Genomic DNA, 23,940 nt, shown 5'->3' on the forward strand with positions numbered 1-23,940 from the left:
TTTTTTGGGGAGCTCCACGTTTCACTCCTCTATCCCGTTAAACCCCCCCCCCCCCCGACTCTTGTCATTTTTTTTCTCTTCCCCTCCAGTTTTCTCGCGGGGTTCATTCGTCCTCCAGGGACTCGGTCTTGATGTCGTTGGGGACCCCTCCGGTTCTGGACAGGGCCAGGATGGTGTGGTTGACGGCGGCCATCTCCACGGCCAGAGAGATGGGGTCCTGGTGCTCGCTGTGCGCCGCGCTGTCCTCCTGAGACGGGGACAGGGAGAGTGGGGAGACCAAGGGCCACCACGGTCAGGAAAGTCAGCATGTGTGCAGTTCAACCCTACCCTACTCTGATTGGGCCCGACGGGCCTGTCAAGCTTTGGACTTCTGGATGTTGGCGTGGTGTGTGTGAGGCTGTGGTAAGTAGTAGTAGTGTCTTTTCTCATCCTTTCCAAAAACACAAGAGCAAAGGTGTAAGGTATTTATTAAACGGCTAATGTTAGCTATAATCGTTAGCATATACTATACTAGCTTAACTACAGTAGTAGCCCAGTATTACTACTGACTATACTACATTCATTTGTAGTATTTTGTCGTATACAGGTTACATTCACAGATAGCACATCCAATGTGACCTGGCTCTGTCCTAATCTTTATTGAATCAGGGAAAGTTAACGCTACATGAACCCCAGGTAAAGTTGTAACGCAAAATAATATTTTGATTGGTCAACACAACAGTAAGTCCTCAGCCTAAAAACCTGTTTTCTTGTAATGTAAGCAGTGAAAACACCTATTGTATGTCAGGTAAGCAGCCAAACAGGGCTATGTTTCAGTAGAATCATATTTATCATATTTATAGTGCATATTTAAGACATTTTCACATGGAACTTTCAAGATGGCATCTTCAACCAACTTGTTGTTAGCTTGTCATCAGCTAGCAAAACAGATTGTTGACGGCTACAAATGTGTCTACCACTATTTCAAAAATGACAGAATTCTAATTGGTGACTGTGTGGCAGTGATCATTGTAAACCGCATGATGTGCTGAACGATAGAAGAGACAGCTTGACAGGTGTAGCATCAGTAACAAAGGGGGGGGCGAGGCTTAGCAAATGATCAATTGTGATCAACAGCTAGCTTAGCTTAGCCTAGCAACTGAAAGCAAGAGAAAACGGCTAGCCTGGCTATGTCCAAAAGTGGAAATATCTTTCATCAAGCACCTTTAAAAAATAAAATCACTTATCCACACGTTATAACGTTAATAAGACGAAATATAATGGGATAATTAGTGATCTTTAGAGGTGATAGCAGGCAGATATTTTAACCATTGGACAAAGTCAGGCTGTAGTTAAGCTAAGATAATAATCTCCTGGCTCCAGCTATATATAAAACAAACAGACATTAAGACAATCTCTGGTCAAACATGGTTTCACCAAAGGAAAAAAAAAAGTTAATTATTTCCAATATCGCCACCTTTGATTCCCTTCAAACTGATGCATTTACTTTTGAGGCTATAAGAAATAATAATGAAATAGAAAGTGGTCAGTGACATTAGGAAAAGGAAAACTCAGTGCAATGAGAGCTGTTCTTAAAACAAAAGTTTTCAAATAATTCCTCATGGCTAGAAAAGTATATTGTGATGTTGGACATGCCATTCTATCGCAGCACAAATTAGTCTGTAAATAGGAGCATGAAATACTATGATCCTGCAGTGTGCTGCGACCAAAAAATAGAAAACAATATTATCTTATCCTCTGCAGTTTGAATTTGTGAAAGCAACTTATTTTGGTTGTTAAAAGCTAAGGTCCACTGAGTAGGAGCGATGGCATCAAATCAACTTTAAAGTGACATGCCGCCTGATTACTGTATTTTGATGGCTATTTAAAGACATGTAATGAGAGAATAATTGTGGTGAAGGAACAGCACTTAACCTCATGTGAGTTGATTGTGAGTTCCCCTTGCCCTCTCTTTGGACTTTGGAGAGTAATGCATCCGGCAAACAACAGGCACAACGATGTGCAGCTACGTAATTGCTAAAATGCTGATTGGAATAGACCGGCATGGCGCCAAAAATGTAACCCAGGTTAAAGAGAACCAGATCCTACTAGGCTAAAAATGCATATGCATTGTTGTTGTTGACATACTGACGTGTTTTCTGTGGGGATATACCTGCGTTGGCGAGGTGGGCTCCAGTCGGTAAAGGCCAAAGGGTCGGCTGAGAGGTCTCTTGTCAAAATAGGGCAGGTCACATGCCTGGAGGAAACAAAAAGTAGCCGTTTAGTCAAGTAGAATTTCAAAAAAATGATAATGGCGCCCTCTGCTCATTACTCATTAGCTTAAACGGTCACCTTTAACTGGCTCTTTTGACTTTCAGCAGCAATGACTTGACAGGAGGGTTTGCATGTTTGCATGCAATCAAGAGTAAAGCCAGAGGGCTTAAACTTAAACACAATCTTCAACTGTAGGTTTCTACAATAATACGGAGCGTTGCTATTTTCCATTGCTCCTGCTTAGTTTCCATTGGTGATAAGAAAAAAGAAAAGAGCAAGCGTTTGTTTATCAATGTGCCTTGAGCAACAGTTTTGAGTAGCAATTTTTCCTTCTATATTTGGGGATGAATATATTCAGTGTTCACCTGAAGGAAAAAGGCAGTTCAAATGTTCTTGCAATTCTTTGTGTGTGTATCTGAGAAGAGTGATGTGCACGTGAGGCCACCGAACAAACACCATAAGCTGCTGATCTCACTTATTAACTTTAACCAAAGAAAAGGGAAGCTTATTAGTGAAGTCCGCTGATGTAAACATGTAAAATGCATGATCACATTTAAATAATGACTGGAATACTGAGTGCCGTCCAAGAACAGAGTGAGCCTTGGATGTGGAGGGATGGATGTTAATGGTTAGCAAGAGGCTGATCCATAAAAAAAATTATGAAAAAAAAATGTAAATGAGCAAATAAAAACATATGCTGTAACACACTAAGAATTGACCTCTCTCTCTTTAACCAGACCCTGTCGTTCGCAGTGCTGTCTGGAACATAAATGGGGTTTTATGTTTCCTAATGGCTCTCTACCTGCTCCGAGAAGTCGTTCCCGTCGATGTCGTCGCTGTTGGAGTGTCCCCCTGGACTCTGGACGTCTATCCCATGGCTCTCCAGGATTGTGGCTTCTTGGAGGAAGAGGATGGATTATTAGATTTAAGATGGATCCCTGATTACATACTACAGGGCATTGATTCCCCATCAAGGGTACATGGAAAGATTGTAGAGTAGCTGAATTTATCAGAAAGAAAATTGTATCGATTTTGATTTAAAAAATACACTTTGTGGCACTTTATTAAGTACACCTCTAAAATCTATTGCACATTGCAAATTTGAATTATCACCTCTGATCTTCCTCTTGATGAGGCATCACAAAAGTAGACTATGAACAGTGATACCAGGTGTACCTATTAAAGCGTTCACTTTATTGACCTACTGAGAGAGCTGTAACAATAGAACACTGGGATCAGCATGTGGCAACTGAGAGTGCATGGAAAGAAATGGTTAACCAGTTGAACTAGTTAGCTAAAAGTAAGTGATGAATTATTAAAATGGTAAGCTAAAAGTAATGGATAAATAGTTAAAATATTTAGCTAAAAGTAATGGATACATGTTTGAAATAGTTAGCTAACAATCATGGGTAAACAGTTGCAATAGTTAGCTAAAAGTAATAGATAAATAGTTAAAATAGTTAGCTAAGAGTAATGGACAAACAGTTTAAATAGTTAGCTAAAAATAATGGATAAATGCTTATATATTTAGTTAAAGAACTAGTTAAAATGTTACTTTTATATAGTTATGAGTGATAAACAACATCCATCCCACATCCATTTGAAAAATGCCAGCTCATCTGACAGGACTGTGGAGGTCGGGAACCACTGCTGTAGAGGGATGTAAAATATCACACACTAACATTTTTTTTTAATTAATCGCTGTTATTAAACCTGGAATGTCGGAATCTCAAATGGATGTAATGGAATGTGCGTTGTACTGCAATCAAAAGTCAATGTGGACATTTGTGGTCCCTCCCCAAAGCCACATTACCAATGTTGGCCCGCCTCTTGATCTCTTTGCGACGGTTGGCGAACCAGTTGTACACTTTCAAGGAGGTGACCCTCTCCAGATCAGACAGCTTCTTCCCTGAAACAAATCACAAGACAATCCGGTAACTCGGTGCATCTTGTATCACTTTCTCAGCACTCACAATTAAAAATGTTGTTCTAGTCTGCTCCAACGCTGTTTTGTTTTTTGTTTTTTTATCCATCTGCTCCCTCAAGCTGTGAATTCCACTTGTATAAATGCAATTATCTCAGGAGTGGAGTGATGATTGTTAAATTATATCTGTTGAAAAGAAATAACTTTTTATTCCATGGCGTAAAGAGCAGATCACAAAACAGATATGACACAGACGTTTGGTTTCGAAAATTTAGAAATACCCTAATCGCAAAAGAGCACCAGCAAATATTCACTTCTGATTCTCTTTTTGCTAAATTGTTGCAGATACATTTTCAACTTAATTAATAGAGGCTGCTTTGTAACCCACTAGATGTTTAAAGATGTCATCGATGCATGGCTGACAGATTAGAAGGGCAGTGGAGATAGGGAACATTTCCAAGGTAACAATCAGTGTATTTCCATTATATACAGTAATTCTTATAAATGAAGCCAGTATCAAATCACACACATCTCAATGTTTGAATTGAATCGTTCTGACAATTCCCTGACCATTGTTTGACCATTCTGTGGTTTACCTGGCTTCTGAATAACAGCGTTGCAGGCGTTTGCTATCTCCTCCCGTTTGGCCTCATCTGGGTACTGGTTGTCGTTGAAGTAGCTAAAAATAGAGGAGTCGCACTGATTAAATTAATTTCACGACACACGGACGAGGTCAACAAACTGGAGTTATGTATGCGGTTCCACCGAGCCGATATTAACGCTGTATGACAAGAGTCCTGGGCTCGTTGTCTCGCAGAAGGTAGCAATGTTTCCTCAACTCCATGTGGAAATAAGCGAGAAGTTATGAAACAAACTATCACCCAATTATCATCTTTAAATCGACTGCTCTTCCTCCCCTCTCACCTCTCCATAACTGCCAGGCACTCTTTCCTCCAAGTGAAGCGACTTCCACGACGCAGACGGAAGGTCCCGGGGGCGGTGGTGATGGGGGGCGGGGTTTGTCTCCACTCCATTTCCTCCAGAGGTAACGGGGCTGGCCGCATGTTCAGAGTGGCACCTGGAAGCGTCAGTAAATGACATATGAAGGCGGTAGAGGAAGAGTCATCCTTGGGAACAAACAGTCTGCAGGTGAGTTTGTGCCTTGGAAGCACATAATGAAGTAATAATGTGTGTAGTGGCAGATGAACTGAGCGCAGCAGACAACAGCCAGCGAGCCCATCCCCTCCATAAAAATGTATGCCAGAATGCACGTCGCCTTCTGCGAATCTCATAATACATTCCGATTATAAACTCGACTGAATAGTGCTGACAAAGACTGCGCTGCCTCGTCTGAAATCACAACCCCAGCAGAAAAGAAAAGCACACAAAAGGTTTGATTTGCACACAAAAAAAAACCTCATTAAACAAGCCCGGTACCAGCTTAGATATTTATCGCAGGCTCAGTATCATAACCTCGTTGCGAGCGTGGCCTAACTGGGTCGCCCAGCAACAGTCAGTGTTATCAGAGCTGCATGGACGGGGCGTCACTTCTTCTCTGCAGCAGTGATGGAGGCGTGCATGTACGGGGCTGGGCCCGGCTCCGTCTGGACAGAAATAGCATGGAGCCGTTTCCACTGCTGTCGGTGTTGGCAGGGCTCCACAGAGGAACAAGCCGCAGAGGACGAGGTGTGGGATGTCGGCTGCCCGGCTGCAGGTCGACACCGCGCACGCGTATGTGCTTATATGCACAGCAGGGGAACTGAAGACAGCGTGAGGCCTGCTGTTTCTTTGTGTGGATTTAAGGTCGTGTGAGGCAACAGACTCGACTTGTGACTGTGTGTCTTTTGTCCACAAAAGCAAAATACCATTACAACAAGTTGATCGAGAGAAGTTACTTTTGGAACTTTTACGTTTCCCTTCACAAATCGTCATATTGTTTGTTTGCCAGCAAGCTAAAAAGAGAAGCTCTAATTTCTCCTCCTTTTAGAAAAACTTGTTGGACCGAATGAATGGGGCAAGATGGAAAAATAATAAGATATTCCTGTTTTGCTCCAGAACAGTTTCCTTGCTGAAATGGTATCAGCAGCATCATACAACTCAATTAAGTCCAGTCTGTACCTTAGCTTTCTTCAAAGGAACTTTTGCTCAATCCATTTAGAAAAAGGGAATAGGAGTTTAAAGTTTTGGTGCAAGAGTAAAGTAAAGAGTAAAATGTAATCTAGGTTAACAGTTAAAACTAAACTGGTGCAACCATAGACTGTATATTAGAAGTAGACGTAGTCATTGTGACATCATCCATTGGTTTGTGGATTGATGTTATGAAGCCTTGATTTGGCGATTTCACCCTCGCCATCTTGGAATCTGGACCATCGTTTACTAAATGAACGTAGAGAATGTAGAGATTGAGACCATGAACTCGTGTTTACAGTGTTTACTGAGGGAATAAACCAATTAGAAGTAGAGTCATTTTCTCATAGACTTCTATACAACCAGAATTATTTTTGCAACCGGAGGAGACTCCCCTGATTGTCAGTAGAGAGAATGCAGTTTTTAAGACACAATCTCATCAGGCCTCACTTGTTAGAACCGGATGTCACCGCCTCGGTGCAAACACTCCATAAAAACCAGGCGCCAAAGTGAAGACGGTACACTAAACTTCAGCTCCTACAAACGGCTGCTGTTACAACACCATGTTCCTTCGTCTCCACCAGCCTCCGATTTACATCACACTTCAACAAGCTCCCACTATCATTTAAGGAGGCAAATGCATCATATACTGTACATCACATCTCACTGCAGCACAAAACACTGTCTACTTCTACTCATCTCATTAAGAAAGTACTGGCAGCAGCGTGTTTTCCTACTGCGCTTCCCTTTTCTCTAAATCCAACTTTGAAACTCCCCAACCTCTGCTTTAAAGCATTCAGAGTAACTTAATGAAACTAGTTTATATTATGGCCTTGCTGACTGCAGTGCATGCCTCCACATCCCTCTTCACAGTTTGAGCACAGCCCTACCGTGAGCTGCACAGACTGGGCCGTACCTGGTGTGGTCTTCTCCAGCGTGTACCAGCGGTAGAAGGCCCTCTTCTTCTGCTCGCTCAGGTCGGAGCCGTGCTGCAGCAGCCAATGGGAGATCCTGCTCTGGCTGATCCCTGGAAAGCAGCCAGACATGGAGTTACAACAGAGTGTTTAGAGTCTAGCCCCGGCACAATTTGTAGACGACCCGTGGAAGAATTCAAGACAGACAGACAGGAATACCAGAGAGAAAGGGAGGAGTGTTCTCTCTCTTCTAAGCTCGGAATTGATTTCTTCTCCCATTGCTTGTCTCTCACACAAGTTGTAGCCACTAATATTGCTGTGCACTTAAACTCCTTTTTGCTGGTTGTTTTGGAATTCGAAATGAGGATCCAGCAGGTTTGCAAAGGTGGTTGCCAATATTATTGCATCTATCTAAAAAAAACTTTGATTTCTTCCTCTGAATTTCAATCTTTATCTGATCTTCTTTACATTGACTGGCATGTAAAATAACAAACAAACGTGCATGATGGACAAAACCCTTCAAATGAACAACAGGGTTTCAGAGTGCAACGGTGCTGCTACTCACCGGTAACTTGTGCCACCACGGCCTGAGAGATCCTCCTGTTCCCCAGGAACGCCTTGATCTCCTCTTTCACCAAGCTGCTGTCCCTCCTGCAGACACACAGACACAGACACACACACACACACACACATAACGCAACAGCACTTAGTACAGCGTCTACAGACAAATCTGGAGAGCCAGGCTGGGATTCTGCATAGGGAGACCTCCAACAGCATATTCGTTCAGTAAGGTGAGGTAAAACCTGAACGACAGACTGATATCTAAAAGATAAATTAAACACTGGTCTCGGATCGGTACTCGGCTCGGCTGATACCAAAAGCCCAGGTATCTGTATCAGGACTGAAAAAGTCAGAGATTTTTGATAGATAATCTGTAATGCAGAACTTTAAAACCAGGAAAAGACAACACTTATGCCATATTACCAATTTACTAAATCCAGGGCTGTCCTCAACCAAAGAAGTTGACTAGCATTTGTTTTTTGGCAACTTACTGATTAGTTGATTTAATCAATAGATCTGTAAAGCTCTTCACAAAGTATCGCACCAAAGCACCACTTTAAATGTTTGGCAGAGATGTGCTAAATTTTTTGGGGAACGACTAATCGACTGAAGAAAACTCAGACTTCTAAAAACAAATCCAACGATTAGACTAATGGACTTTGAGGGGGCAGCCGTACCAAAATCTAAGACGTTATCTAGTTTGATATTACGATATTGATATACTGCAGATTTATTACCAAGCCCTAGTTTGGTATATTGTATAATAACTGATGAAAAAGTCCATTTTAATCAACGGTGCATTTTGACAGCATTATCGGTGTATTGTTCTTTCCTTTTATGGCTTCATCACATGATCAACACTGCATTACAGAGGAACACAAAAGGGATGAACTTTAATGAATTGAGCCAACATTTCCAAAATGTACTTGGCAGACACGATCCCACCGTCAAATCAAAACATGCAGAGACTTGCAGGAATGGAGGGCGGTGAGTGAACATGTGCAGTCACACGGTGTACCCTCCCAGCTTTCTGGCTCCGGGCCAATCCCCTCCCTTATACATACACAGTGAGACGTACACAGCCGCACACCCACGAGCTCAGGGCGGCCTCGGCTTAGTGCCTCATCCTGGTACACATTGTGAACACCTGTAAGATGTGTATAACCGCATTTATCCATACTAACAACTTTTACCGGAAGGCATCTCCAGTGGGCGCCTACACCATCCCACTCCTCCCAACCCAACTTTTAACAGCACGGGTGCTCAAACCAAACAATCCCAGCATCCTTTTGAACTGGTCGCTATCTCGGATTCAAGCGGTCGAAAATGGAGAGTGCATGAGTGCTCTGTGTATTTCTGAAATGAGAATGCGTCACGACTCCTTGACATCCAGCATCAATATCCTCCACACCAGCCTCTTGCAGCGCAGCTAAAATTAGAGCTAAAAAAAGAAAAACACTGCTTGTATCGACACCCGCTGAATCAATGGAGCACAAGCTGCTGTACAAGACTGAGGAGGAGGAGCAGGAAGTGGAGGAGGGAGGAGGGGAGGGGGGTGTTGTTGGACGCCAACTCAAAAGGCCGAACCCCTGCAGAGACGCTTAAAAGAGAGTGGAAAAAAAATCAGAAGGGCACCGTGGGATCGTCGACGAGCACGAACCGCGTGTCACGTCCCTGCAGCCCTGCCGGGCGAGGCGCTGGAGTGTCCTACAGGCAGAGGGGACAAGGGCTTTTGAACGCCACTTAACTTCTTGGGCTGTCTGAACAGGACATGTGATTTAATGCAGAGGCAGCATGAATGAGCAATGGGGCCACCAGCGCAATGATGAGGACAGAGGCTGAGCTCGGAAGGTCTATTCTTATTCCGACTGTTCAGACGGGGCAGCTGGGAGGCAACAGGAGGGCTGAGCGGAGGAGAGTGTGATGGATTATCAACACTGACACCGTCACAATAACGGGTGTAAAAGAACCTGTCATACCGAATATATATTTTCTTCAATTTGGTACCATAGACTGTATGTAAGAAGTGGACGTATTCACTGTGTCTTAATTGATTGGTTGGTGGTGACATCATGGCCATCGCTATCTTGGTTTTAGACCTGTCAATCCCAAATGCTCCGCCCTAGAGCATATCTTCTTTATAGTTTATTTACTCTAAATGGACCATCGTTTACTAAATGAACTTCATGCTGTATTGAAGAAGTCTTGAAACTAGAGATTGAGACCATAAACTCATGTTTACAATGTTTACTGAGGGAATAAATCAAGAGAGAAGTAGAGTCATTTTCTCATAGACTTCTATACAACCAGAGGAGTCCCCCATGTGATGGACATTAGAGAGAAAGCAGGTTTAAGACACTTTAGCATTTTCTTCCCTTTTCAGATCTGGAGGTTGGAACGTGAGTGAAGTTTCCTTCAAACCTAATATTATTTGATGTTACTTATGTGATTCCATGCAATGATCCACAGGTGCACCATTGTAAAGACTTCTCTTCTTTCCTTCTAACAAAAAGTCACTTGAACCCCTGAAGGCTTTTCCCAACGTTGGCCAAAGAAAATGTCTGTGCAGACACTTTCCCTTTCTGTTTGGCATTTATTTGTTTCCACTATTAGTTGCCATTTATCTTGCTTATTGTCTGCGCAATGCTAAAATAATGAAGTAGTGCAAAAAAGTGAATGGCAGTAAATGCTCTGTCCTGCTTCTGAAGGCCCTCAGCAGAGCTAGAAGGTTTCGCTGTGGCTCCACCTCCTCAGTAATGTATCTGCACCATCAGGGCTACGTGGAGCCCACAACACATGTGACTGCTCAGCTTTTGTCATCTTGCAAAGACACTACCAGTGCAAAACTTCTCACATATTGTTATCTACAGTTCAACCAACCAGAAAAAAATTTAATTGCACCTTTAAAAAGGAACCTCCCCCCCAAAATTACATTTTAACATCAAAATATTCTACAAAAAATGGCAAACTCCACCTGCTGAGGAAGATCGTTTGATCTGATCAAAAGCTCAAGAACTAAATAACCCTTGTGGTGAAATGGTGCTTTCAACTGCTGTTTCAAAAAGTCAAGAATAAACTCTGATCCTCAGCTTTTTTTTTTTTTTTTTTTTTTTTTTTTTTTTTTTTAAATATGCATGATACCATAAACTTATTTTCCCCAAAGGGGAAAACTGTCTTGAACTGTAACGCTGCACACATGATACATCTTTTAGCTGCTTCCATAGTCGCTTTAACAAAGAAACACATACAGAAAGCCACATGAAATAGGAACATCACAGATGTATGCGTTCCAACAGAGCAGCTGCACACAATGGAGCTTCAGTGGAGTCTCCAGTTGGTACTGTGTAGTTAACCCACATAAACATAAACTGTGCTGTCTTGCCTCATCGTTACGGGTGTTACCGCCAATAAAGACAAACTCAACGACTCCAACCAAGCCACCGTAAAAATAAAAATAATCAATTAGAAAAGAAGGTTAATACCCTTTAATGTTGAACCTTTGGTGCTTTCTTGTGTGCTTTAAACACAAGAACATTTTGTGAAATGTGTTCTTTCATTCATTCGCTGTTCATTACATACAGCAAGATCAGTATACTGAGATTACGCTTGAGTGAACGAAGCCTTTCACACATTTTAGCTTTCTCGCCGTAGTAAGATGACCACAATCTCGGAGGATATTGTGTGTTTCAAACTTGGACAACTAAAAGTTTCCCAAACAAAGTTCGGAGCTCACTTCAAATCCGTTACTACTGACCTCAACAGCTCCTCCACTTTGTCGTCAATGTCCAGGTCCTCCTCTGTAGCTTCGAACCCGAATGCTCGTGCTGCCGCAGCGCTGTTCACCGGGTATCTGGGCGGAGACAGCTTCCCATTGGGCGTGGCAGCCAAGCTGTCCCGCCCGTTCTGCGACAGAGCCACCAGTGAGACCGGTGAGGGCAGGATGGCGGTTGGTGGCGGCGGGCCGGGGGGCGGGGAAGTGTCGTAATTGTTGCTGGGGGACGGCGAGAGCCCGCCCCCGCTACCAAACTGTGTCTGCGTCGCGGTGGAGATTTTGGACGTGGTTGATGAGGTGGCGGCGGTTGCTGAGTGATCCCCGGCTCCGCCCTCGCCGCCGTTGCACGTCACGGAGGAGGAAGTGGTGGTGGTGGTCGCCGAGGCAGTGTTGCTATTGTTGGCATTCGAGGCAGAGTTGTTGGTGCAGCCGTTTGCCCCGCCTACTCCGTAGCAGGACGAGGAGGAGGAAGAGGAAGAGGTGCGGCGGCCAAACTTGTCGCCGTGCTCCCGGTCCAGCCGGTCCAGAGTGTCGAGCGCGTGCAGGATCTCCTGCTTGCTCATGCCGCTGCGACGCAGCCGCTGCAGCAGATCTATCTGCTCGATGGTGAAGCGCGGCTCCTCGCTGAACTCAGACATCCTGCTGCTGGATGAGGGACAAGACAGACAGGTTGTGAGACAGGGGAGACAAGGGAGGGAGGGGGGGAAGAAGGAAGCAGGAAATGCAGGGTGAAGTTAAGGAAAGCAAGTAAGTGAAGAAGAAGAGAAATAAAGATGGAGAAAAGGACGAAAGTCAGGCAGAAAGGAGACAGATGAAAGGATGTGGAGGCAATGAGGGGATTAAGTAGGGAAAATAGTGTAAGAACGCAGAGGCAGAAAAATGAAAAGGATGGGAAGAGGAGGAGGGAGGCAGAGAGAGTCAGCGGAGGAGAGTCAGAAGGATGAAGTAGAAAGAGAGGGGTGGTGAAAATTGCAAGAAGAAAATAAAGAGGCAGCAAATAGGAAAAGGATGACAGGAGCGAGAGAGATAAGAGTGTGAAAGAAAGAAAGGGGGAGGGAGGGGCCGGGCATAAAAAATCTGCTATTTTTGGGAACCAGCCGGCAACGCGCGCAGAGTCACCTTGACAGCTGATGCTATCTTAACATTCTGACTGCCATTCTTTAAGAGCTACAACATATCCCCGGCTCGGCGCGCCACCCACGCTGTGTGTTTTTTCATAAGCAATTTGCCGTGCTCAAAATCAATGCGACTGGAATCAAGACTGCGGCAGATTTTTCCATCTTCTGTGCCAGCCCAGACCTGTGCTGATATGATAAACGGTTTGAAAAGGGGTCACCGGCATTTTTTCCCTCTACATCTGTGTGGAGGCTGTGCAGAGGACTGTGTTTTAAAGTTATCGTGAAGGGAGATAACATGACCGTGGTGAATATAATAAATCTTTAAAAAAGGTCTGTAACGTCAAGCTTTTAGGAAGGAAAAGAACAATCGGCAACATTTCTCACACACACACACACACACACACACACACACAGAGAAAGTCACTTTGAGTGGGCACTGAAATACATTACTTCTGTACCACGAGGTAGATGAGCAGCAACGGAGAACATTAACTAGTTTCTTGAGATGTCATTTGGGGTTCATAGGCAAGGCTATTAGCGCTGTAAATCATTGCGATATCTGTCACATCCCTGGGGGTGGTTGGTGACAACTGTCACACCGGTTACTTTAGCCCGAGCATGCAATTCAACAGTCTGAGGGGTTTTGTTGGTCTTTTACAGAGCTAAGTTGTGTGTTGCGAGCAAAACTGAGCATTTGAAATCATTAGCCATCTTGGTATGGTTAAGTATTTACAAAGTTAACTATTCAATTTAGGGTGGTTTAAGTGGTTGACACACACACACACACACCAGCCTGCACTGCTTTCCTGTAAGTCACATAACATAACACATTCTGGTGATGAGTTTATCAGAAGTGACACTACTTCAGCTTCTCTAATCAGAGGACCAGAGTCACTGGAGTGGGCCTGTGTTTGGCAGATGTCACACCAACACATGATGATGAACGTGATAACAGTCCAACTAAGTTCGAGAACTTAGTAGAAAGAAAGAAATCACAGATAAGACAAGGTCGAAAAACAACAACAACAAAGAGCTTTCTTACCTAAACACAGGACGCGTGTGTGGTGCATCAGATACTCCCAGCGTAAAGCTAACTCGTTTCTTTGCCAGTTTTCTAAACGGTCCCAACATCGCCCATCTCTCCCGTCCATGTGTGTTTGTTTTGCTGGGTGATGCTCAGCCTTCACGCCCTTTGCCCAGAGACAGCTAGCGTTAGCAGACGTCTCTGTGACAGCCTCACTGAGCTTACAATCCCTCTAAAACCCACAGAATTACTCCTATCATGTTCCAGTACCGCTGATTTATGTTGTTGTAATAAACCGACAACCCCGCAGAGGACAGCTAGCGACGTAGCATCTGCTGTTAGCGTTAGCATAACATGCTAGCCGTCTAGCCGACGCTGACACTAGCTGACGTTAGCTGACACTAGCTGTTAGCCGGTCTGATATTAATAACATCACTCTCAGTGCTGTGTGTATATCTAAGTACACGACTTACCTCGGTTCAAATCGTCCACTTAACCATTTAACTTTGCAGCTGGAGCAAAGACGCGGAGTCTTTTTTTGTTTTTTTTTACTGCAGCCGAACAATAACGCGATATGAACACTGTGCCCTGTTCGACCCCTTTTCCAAGGATTTCTAATCAGAGGCGAATTATTTGCCTCTCTGCTTTGTCTGTCTGACAACAGCCATATTGACAAGCAACACCTCCGAGCAGCGACGAGGGAACTGTAGTTCTACTCTCTCGGAGGGCCTGTAGCGGGCAGCGGCGTCCTTTCCTCTAAGAACTACAAGTCCCAGAAACGACGGCGAGACGGGAGCTGATGGCTCACTGATGTACAGTTGTCACAAAGGGCGATGCAGATTTTAATGTGACCACAGCTGACACTGCCTGGCTCAAGGGCCACTGGCACCACCCGGGTACCACCTCAGCAGCCACACATGAGTGACATTTGGAAATGTGTTCTGGCATTTTACAAATATGTAAATGTGGTTTAGAAACAGAATAATAATAATAATAATTAAGCCTTTATTAGTCCCACAATGGGGAAATTATTTCTCTGCATTTAACCCATCCCGGAGGAGCAGTGGGCTGCAATGAAGCGCCCGGGGAGCAACTTGGGGTTAGGTGTCTTGCTCAAGGACACCTCGGCATGTAGAGGGGTTTAAACCAACAACCTTGTGGTTACGGGACAAGCGCTCTACCTCATGTGCCACAGCCGCCCCATGACATGAGAATAACATGGCCTTCTCCTTATTTTTAAAAAGGGCAACTATTGCCCTTTTTAAAAATAAGGAGAAGGCCATGTTATTCTTGTAAACGTAAAAAAAAGATTTTGCTACTCATTGAATTGGTGGTAATGGTGTTCGTCATGGAGCCCGAAAGTCACACAAATAATACTACTGACCCCCCTCTGATTTTATTTGCCTACAGAAAGTGTATCAAACCAATGACCAAAACAGTCATATATTCTGTCATTACGTAACTTATTTATTGAATTATAGAAAGAAAAATGATTCCCCTTTTTTCTAGGGGCCCCCTGAGACCCCCGTAACCAACCCAAGGAGGAGGAATATAGGAGAACATCTGAAACACACACTAAGGAGAAAACCCATGATGACCCCAACTCTACAAGAAGGCTACTCGGCAGTCACAATATTAATTGTACAATCTGACAATTATGTACTGATTGTGAATGTAAGAAACTGAAAAAAAAGAGCAGTCATAGCACTAGCACATATACTTGCCTATGTTTTATTTTCATGACATGGCTAAGTTACAAAACTTGTAAAAGCACAGACCTATTTACATATTTTTAGTGCTTAATGTTTCAGATTGGGTCAATCTGTTTGCTCAGCTGGTTCAGGAGGAAGACGGTCAGCAATGAGGAGAAATTAAAACAGTTCTGAAGAGGAAAATGGATCCAGGTGGCCAACTTAGCATGCGCATCAATTAGACATTCCAAGTGAAAAAACACAGCCCGTTTAAGTTTACCATTAATATTTATTGCTGTGCTGTTTCTGCTTCATGTCTGCCTGCACCTGCTTTGCCCCTCCTCAGTTGTTGCAGTTATACTCCTCATATCATTCTCTGTACACTCCAGAGGTGCACTTCAGACAAAACCATTGTTTTTATTGGTCTGGTCAATTTTGAGATTTTGGGCTATTTTTCTTCCATAACACGTTTTCTTTTCAGACTAGTGAAAAGAAAACATCCAAATATACAGGTACGTATTTATTTTAGAAGCTCTTACATACACCAAACGTTTCAGTTTAATTTCTATCTATATTCTGAAGGTTTTTACAGAGGGGTTTATTCATATCATTCATAGCCTGATTTCTATTTATCAGTAGAAACATGGAGAAAATTAAAAAAAAATGTAAGACTGTCGACAGTATTTTCTGAGATATGGAGTGATACAAAGAGATATCATAAATTAACGATTAAAAGCTTTTTAACTAATATGTAAAAAAAATAATAATAATAATAATTACAAACCTGGCTTTATCCAATGTTCACATTTCTGTTCTGGAAATGCACCAAATATTTAATAAGGTAATGCTTCATTTGCATATTTGAACATAACATATCAGAAATACTTGTAATACAAATAATTATTGTCTGAATTTAGCTATTTAACTGGGGAAGTTTCATGGCCATATCTATCAATTAAAATGTTAACCTATTCACCCGTAGTGTATCCCCTTAATCAAAGTAAACATCTCAAATAAATGCTTACTTTTTAAAGGTAAGAGGAAGAAGAACACGCTTAGTGTCAGGTAAAACCATGATAATCGTCTCGTGGTTATATCCAGAGGTCACGCTGTGAAAATCCGTGCAGGGCAAAGCAAATGATAAGTGCTCTGTTCTCCTTGAACAGTCAACATGCTTTTGAATGAGACAGTTGGACCTAATCGACGACAGTAGAGTTGTGAAACCTTTGTACTGCACAAGAGAATATGATGAATAGTACTGCTGTTGAGTAACATTCATGAATAATGCATAATGGACTCATCATATAAGGTATAAGGTGCTCATAAAGCCATATTTACAGGCGGCTATAGGAGACACATTATAGCTTCCACGGAGCAACACACATTTTTGAAATGAATGCTGCTATGCAGAATCTGGGTAGTTTACAGAGTGGTAGTCATACTGCCCCCATGTGACAACCATTGTCCAAATGAATTCTCAAAGAACAAATTGATTTGTACTTGACATTGTGTGTTTGTTTGGTCGGTCTGTAAAGGACTGGACTGATCCGATAGATACACAATCAGCTATCTTTTAGTTTTAACAGCTGAATCAATGCCCAAAGACCGTATTCAGTAAGAGAAGGAAAATAGGCCATAACATTTGTTCTGATTGGTCTAAAGTCTTGAAATCTGGTACAAACATACTTTGGGCAAGTGTCATTTTACAATCAACACTTGAAAGGATGAAGGCACTTGCAAATTACAAGGTAACACAAAATGTAAACCATACTTTGGTGTTTCATTTTTTCCTCTTTACTTAAGAGTGTACCTAAACACTGGCAACGAGGACTATTTTGGGTAGATAATAATAATAGTAAATATGAAAAAAACTAAAACTAAATCTGGTTTTCAATTGAAAGCAAACACAATTACTAAGCTTTCTTTAGATGACATAAAAAAACAAAAATAATTTATAGCCAAAGCCGTTTTTTTTGAAGAATTAGATAAAATGCTAACATTGTGTTCGTCAAATGTTTTACTCATGAAATATGTTGTTACACTGCATCGGTGTTCATAACTTTGATATTCAACTTGTTATGAGTTCATAAATAAAACATATTGAGTGTACTCCTTGTAGTTTTTGAGACACAGACATTTTCTTATCATACTATATTAAGTATTTGGGCATATGAAGTTTTTTTCCTAGTATTTTGCAAAAAACACTATACGTATGTGTCCAAAGCCTAGATATAGTATGATAAGAAAAACATACTTTGAGCTGAAAAAGTTTGATCAAAACATTCTTCAGATTTGTTCTTAGACAGCAAATCCAGAGAACATTTCCGTGAAGCAAAAAATTCAGTTGGAGGCACAAATGGGTGAACCAGTGAAATAAGGTCAAATTGAAATATTAAATAAGGATTTTTTTTCACATTGGTGTTTTAGAGTTTCTGTTAATTCAGTAAATGGATGTTTTTTTCTGGATTTTTCTTTATACTGAATTAGTATCCTATCTATCACATTTGTGAAGCTCCAAACTACATCTCATCATAAAAGCAGGTAAATACTGAATTTTTTTCTTTCAAAATGTTCACAATATCACTTTTTAGCTTTTTATTCTTTATTCAGAGAAACACCACTGTTGTACGCTAATAATGTATTAGTGTTATGTTCTCTTGTTGGAGCATGACATCTCATCTAACATCAAACTCCAACTGAACAATAATATATAATTTCCAGTTATCTGAGTTAAGAGAGTTGGTATAAAAAGTAATTGCTTTTTGTCCGAAGGAAAAATAACAACACATTTATAAATGTCAAGCTATTGCCCCTAGCACTGATGCTAGAAAAATAAAACTATAAAAAGAGCCATGATTTAAAAACTTAACAATGTGTCAAGGTTGAGTATTGCAAACATACATGTAATTTGACTTACTGTACGAAAACTCTATGAAGGTGTTAATGTTCTTATTGTATCACTCTTACTTATCTCGGGCATTAAAAATCCCTTTATTATGTTCTTTCAAACATTCACCTCTCTTTTATTACTCAGTAAAAGTATTACCATCCAGGACGATGATCTCTATGATAATGTAATAATTCAGCTGTGGAACACAATCTGAACAAGGCATCAATTGTTGGAGCGAATCTAATTATGTTTTAAGCCAAAGCATCGAGCAGACAATGAGAGGTATTAATGTAATGTAATGTAATGTATTTATGACTTGAGCATGATGCACTGTCATGCAATGCACTTTTGAACAGAAGAGTAAAACTATAACCATCTCAGTGGCTGTAATTCCTGAGAGTAGTGCTTTAGCAAGATTCAATATTTTTGAAGTTCTTTTTTTAGATGTATTTATTTTAAATTTTTATTCACAACTTATTAACAAACTAGCCTACAATATGAAACGTCAAAAAAAGTGACATTCAGCGTGTTTTATACATTTCACATAGCCACAAATAAGATAAGATAAGATAAGATAAGATAAGATAAGATAAGATAAGATAATCCTTTATTAGTCCCGCAGCGGGGAAATTTGCAGACTTACAACAGCATAGAGTAAAGTGCACACAAGAGACATAGTAGAAGAAGACAAGCTAAAAATAAAAAATAAAAAATAAAAATAAAATAAAACAAGTATTATAAATAAGCAATAAAAAAAAAAAAAACAGAAGAAAAAACAACAATAACTGAAATATTATATTTACAGACAGAGAAAAAAACAACAACTATTTTAACTATTTTAAACTTTTTTTTAACTAAATATATCCTTTTGTTCTTGTTTTTACTAATTCACACAGACCCTTTATAAGAACACTACTAAAAGAAGGACAGGCTTCCAATACAGTAAGGAGAAAAAAAAGATACACAATCAGCTATCTTTTAGTTTTAACAGCTGAATCAATGCCCAAAGACCGTATTCAGTAAGAGAAGGAAAATAGGCCATAACATTTGTTCTGATTGGTCTAAAGTCTTGAAATCTGGTACAAACATACTTTGGGTAAGTGTCATTTTACAATCAACACTTGAAAGGATGAAGGCACTTGCAAATTACAAGGTAACACAAAATGTAAACCATACTTTGGTGTTTCATTTTTTCCTCTTTACTTAAGAGTGTACCTAAACACTGGCAACATAGTAGAAGGACTATTTTGGGTAGATAATAATAATAATAAATATAAAAAAAACAAGTATTATAAATAAGCAATAAAAAAAAAAAAAAAACAGAAGAAAAAACAACAATAACTGAAATATTATATTTACAGACAGAGAAAAAAACAACAACTATTTTAACTATTTTTAACTTTTTTTTTTTTAACTAAATATATCCTTTTGTTCTTGTTTTTACTAATTCACACAGACCCTTTATAAGAACACTACTAAAAGAAGGACAGGCTTCCAATACAGTAAGGAGAAAAACAATAATATAAAAGTACACTACAGAGACTTTTAGGACGCACATTGTTTCCTGTGCCCTTCAGAGATCCCTACGTTTTCCCAGAAACCCTCCAAACAAGACCTCAGTGCGCAGCTGCCCACCCAGCATGATGCTCGGATAGTGGCTTCATCAGCATCCGGCAAACAAGTAGAGGACCAGGGGAACTTTTTGTTATCGCCCCAGCACTGCCCGGACCGTGTCCCGCTGTCCTGCCCGCCGGGTGTCCGTGTGAGTTAACCGAACCCTCCGATAACAGAACAGAACCCTCCGAGGAGCCAGCTGTGGGTTAGCAGGCAGCGGCTAGCGGCTAGCAACTTAAGCTAGCTAGCTCGGTTGAGCCCGTACAGTCAGTGAGTGAGTCAGTGAGCTAAACGGTCTTGGGTCGGTAACATGAAGCCACATGTCCCGCAGTGATGATGACACTTCTAGTTGGCACAGCGAGGCTTTCTGTAACGTTGTTAAAGGTTGATGCTAGCTTGGCTGATGGGCTCTGCTGTGATTTGACGTTAAAGGCCGAAGCTGTAACCATAACGACAGCTTACAACCTGGAACTAACCTTCAGGAAAAGCAACACTTAGAATAGTTTAGTTTGAGTTTGAGTTTGTTGCTGAGTGCGGAAGAAAGTGCAACACTTGGACGTGAATGAGTGTAACATGAGCTTATTATTAGTCAACCGAGACATGTCTGAAACGGCATCTTATTATATACATTATACTACACAGACACAGACAATATATACATACTATACAACTACACAGACACAGACAATAAATACACATACTATACAACTACACAGACACAGACAATAAATACACATACTATACAACTACACAGACAATAAATAAACATACTATACAACTACATACTATACAACTACACAGACAATAAATACACATACTATACAACTACACAGACAATAAATACACATACTATACAACTACACAGACAATAAATACACATACTATACAACTACACAGACAATAAATACACATACTATACAACTACACAGACAATAAATACACATACTATACAACTACACAGACAATAAATACACATACTATACAACTACACAGACAATAAATACACATACTATACAACTACACAGACAATAAATACACATACTATACAACTACACAGACAATAAATACACATACTATACAACTACACAGACAATAAATACACATACTATACAACAAAATAAAGATAGAACAGGAATAAAAATGTACAGTATATCCACATGGGGGGTGGTCAGCATGTTGACAGACTGTGGTCTCCGCTGTTGTTGTACAGTCTGATGGCAGTGGGCACAAATGAGCGTCTGAAGCGCTCCGTCCTGCTCTTTGGCTGAAAGAGCTGCCCAGCTGCCACAGTTCCTCATGGAGCGGGTGAGAGGGATTGTCCAGGATGGCTCCGAGTTTGGCCTTCATCCTCCTCTCACCCACTGACTCCAGACTGTCCAGCCTGGAGTCAGTGGGTGAGAGGAGGATGAAGGCCAAACTCGGAAACTTATGGAAACATATATCAGGGCAATGGTGTGCTTCTCTCCCGTCGGAAAATGTCGTCACTACGGTTGTTGTGAACATTCCTGTGCTCTGCTCTCCTGCTGTGTTTGCTTGTGTTGTTGCAGAACATGTTTGCTCACTGGGAATGGAGACTGGTCCCCCGCTCACTGTTGCTGATGGTTTGTCTCGACTCATTGGTTTGAACACCTGGTTGTGTTCGAATCTTTGTCTCTTTCGCCAGTAGCTTAATTAAACCCATAACATATCACTCCGCTTTCTTAATGTCTTCTCAGTCTCTGGAAACAGAACATAGCAGCTTTGACATCTTGTTCTCCTCTTTTGTTTTGTTTTTCATCACAAATTCTACTTTTCTTATTCTCATTCCATTCTTTTTTATATTTTTCTTAGTCACATACCTGGAAGCAATCATTTAGCTATGTCTCTTTTTGTTTGTTTCAAAGTAGGGATGCACCACTCAGACTATTTCCAGTACAGATACCTGGGCTTTGGGTATCGGCCAATACGGGTACCAATCTGAAATCAGTGTTTAGTTGTTTTCTTTATCTAACATCAGGCTTTAAACATTACATTTTCTAACTTTGTAAAACTAAACGTAACAAATAAATACATAGTTATACATTAACTGAATTATTTATTATTAAAGTTATGAATCACTCCAGCAGCTTGGTAAAAAAAAAATCAGGAATCCAGAATATAATGTATATAGTATAAACATATTAGATTGAATTGAATAGATTGGCAGCATTGTCACGATGCCGATATCGGTATTGTTATCTGTCCGCTATACAACATTAAGGTATTCCAAGGCTTTAAGAGGTGTTACGTTGCAAACATTGAATTCAGTCTTTGTGATCTAAATGGTGAACTTTTTAGCACAAAAATGTCGAGCACCATCAACAGATCCCTATCTAATTCAGGCTTGATGGTAGTAAGTAGTCAAGTTAACTTCAGGTTTTAGCCAGAGAGGAAGAAGGACTTCATTATGGAAAAAGGGAAAAGATACCGCGTGCATGCGGACCGATCACTAAGCTCTGCGTCATTAGTTTGTTTGAGCGTTTCTCTCACGAGCATTAGTGAACTAATCCTCTTCTCATAGCTCCTCATCATAGGAACGTGACAAGCAGCTTTTGAGCCGCAGAGCTGGGCAAAGTGGGCAAAATGAAAGGCAAAGAGCACTGGGTTAGTGGGTCGAAACCGAAAGGGAAAACATTGGCTTCAGCACAGCGTTAGTGCTGAAACTCTATAGCAGTGTTCCTCTGCCTCGTCTGAACCACAGCCAGAACACTACTCTCGCCCCCACAGTCTCGGTCAACCTTCATTATTGTGTTGCTTTTATTCAGCTTTATAGTGGACGCATACCTATATAGTTCTAGCCACAATCCAGCAACTCACAAAGAGAGGTTTAAGGTGTTAGTGTAAGGATTTCTTCAGAAGCATCACAATTAGGGGATCTACGGATCACAAAACTTGCGGTTTGGATTGTATCACAGTTTTGAGTCACGGATCGGATCAGCAGAATTTTTTTGGGGGATAAATATAACTTTTAGAGATGCCCAGTTTGTTTTGTCGCCAATACCGATTAAGCCATATTTGCCGATACAGATTGTTTTTGTTTTGTTTAAGCAGCAATTAATATTTTTTTCACCAGTGTCCTGAACTCTGTGTTAAAAAAATCTGGAATGTAATTATTTTGCTTTGTTATAGTTATAGTTATCTTTTGTTGTTATTTGCACAAAAACTCTCATTTGAATGATTATGAAATAAAAGATTGTATTTTTATTGACTTTTTATTTCACCTACTACAATTGACCAATTGAACAACATAGGGACGTACACTGCCCACATTCAAGAGCAACATGTGTTCAAATTGCAGAATAGATCCGGTCTGAGAGAAGCTTTCTGATTTGCAGTCTTTTTGTTAATCAACATCACAGTATATCTCCCTCCTATTTGGACTTTGCAAGACAGCCTTACCCTGAACAGGGTATCAGTATAAGCACTGAGCACAAAATACGCATACTACTCTTAACACAGAGTCAGATCAGTATGGGTAATGTGTGCTCCAGACAACAGGGCTCCAACTAAGGATTCATTTCATTGTCAACTCATCTGTCAATTACTTTCTCGATTAATCGATTAGTTGTTTGGTCTATAAAATGTAAGATAATAGTAAAAAAATGTTGATCAAATGTTGTTTCCCAAAGCTCAAATATATTTGATATTCAGTTTACTGTTATAGAGGAGTAAGAAAGCAGAAAACTATGAACATTTAAGAAGCCGGAATAAGAGAATTAGGACTGTTGTGTCTTTTTAAATAGGAATTTTATAAAAACAGATTCATTGATCTTCAAAAGAGTTGTCGATTAATTGAATATTTGACAACTAATTGATTAAACATTGCCGCTCCACTAGACACGTTCTGTCAGTGCAAGTGACTTGATGAACTGTGTAAAGTGTGGAATGTCACAGAGGCGTTTTGAGGGTTTTTTTTCTAGACTGATGAAAAAAAACATAAATGTGAACACAGTCAGTTTCTGTTAATCTGTGGGGAGACATGTGGTGTCCGCTGGGAAATTGATTGGCATCTTTTAAGTGACAATTCAATGCTT

The 23,940-nt window shown here is 40.9% G+C and overlaps 2 protein-coding genes across 2 annotated transcripts in view; one reads left to right on the top strand and one right to left on the bottom strand.

Moving 5' to 3' along the window:
• Positions 1–86: 86 nt before the first annotated feature.
• On the bottom strand, positions 87–14,278 carry hmbox1b (homeobox containing 1 b). The gene is made up of 10 exons (XM_054618639.1): positions 14,167–14,278; positions 11,534–12,196; positions 7,784–7,869; positions 7,221–7,331; positions 5,102–5,255; positions 4,774–4,856; positions 4,067–4,162; positions 3,056–3,150; positions 2,153–2,236; positions 87–247 (listed from the first exon to the last, which is right to left on the bottom strand). The coding sequence occupies exons 2-10, from the start codon at positions 12,187–12,189 to the stop codon at positions 104–106; spliced, it is 1,509 nt and encodes a 502-aa protein (XP_054474614.1). The 5' UTR covers positions 12,190–12,196; positions 14,167–14,278; the 3' UTR covers positions 87–103.
• Positions 14,279–19,916: 5,638 nt separating this feature from the next.
• disp1 (dispatched homolog 1 (Drosophila)) overlaps positions 19,917–23,940 on the top strand; it is a 91,353-nt gene continuing 87,329 nt past the window's right edge. Inside the window, 1 exon segment of the mRNA XM_054618872.1 lies at positions 19,917–20,036. The gene's annotated coding sequence lies outside the window, so the exon portion shown is untranslated.

The sequence above is a fragment of the Anoplopoma fimbria genome, chromosome 18 (assembly GCF_027596085.1).
Source record: "Anoplopoma fimbria isolate UVic2021 breed Golden Eagle Sablefish chromosome 18, Afim_UVic_2022, whole genome shotgun sequence".
In the NCBI taxonomy this organism is placed as follows: Eukaryota; Metazoa; Chordata; class Actinopteri; order Perciformes; family Anoplopomatidae; genus Anoplopoma; species Anoplopoma fimbria.

Excerpts from the sequence above, each read along its gene's own strand:
- hmbox1b (XM_054618639.1), bottom strand. The coding sequence starts at position 12,189 with ATGTCTGAGTTCAGCGAGGAGCCGCGCTTCACCATCGAGCAGATAGAT. Across the intron at positions 5,256-7,220 it reads GCTGGAGAAGACCACACCAG|GTGCCACTCTGAACATGCGG; the intron begins GTACGGCCCAGT and ends TGACGCTTCCAG. Across the intron at positions 248-2,152 it reads AGCCCACCTCGCCAACGCAG|GAGGACAGCGCGGCGCACAG; the intron begins GTATATCCCCAC and ends TCCCCGTCTCAG.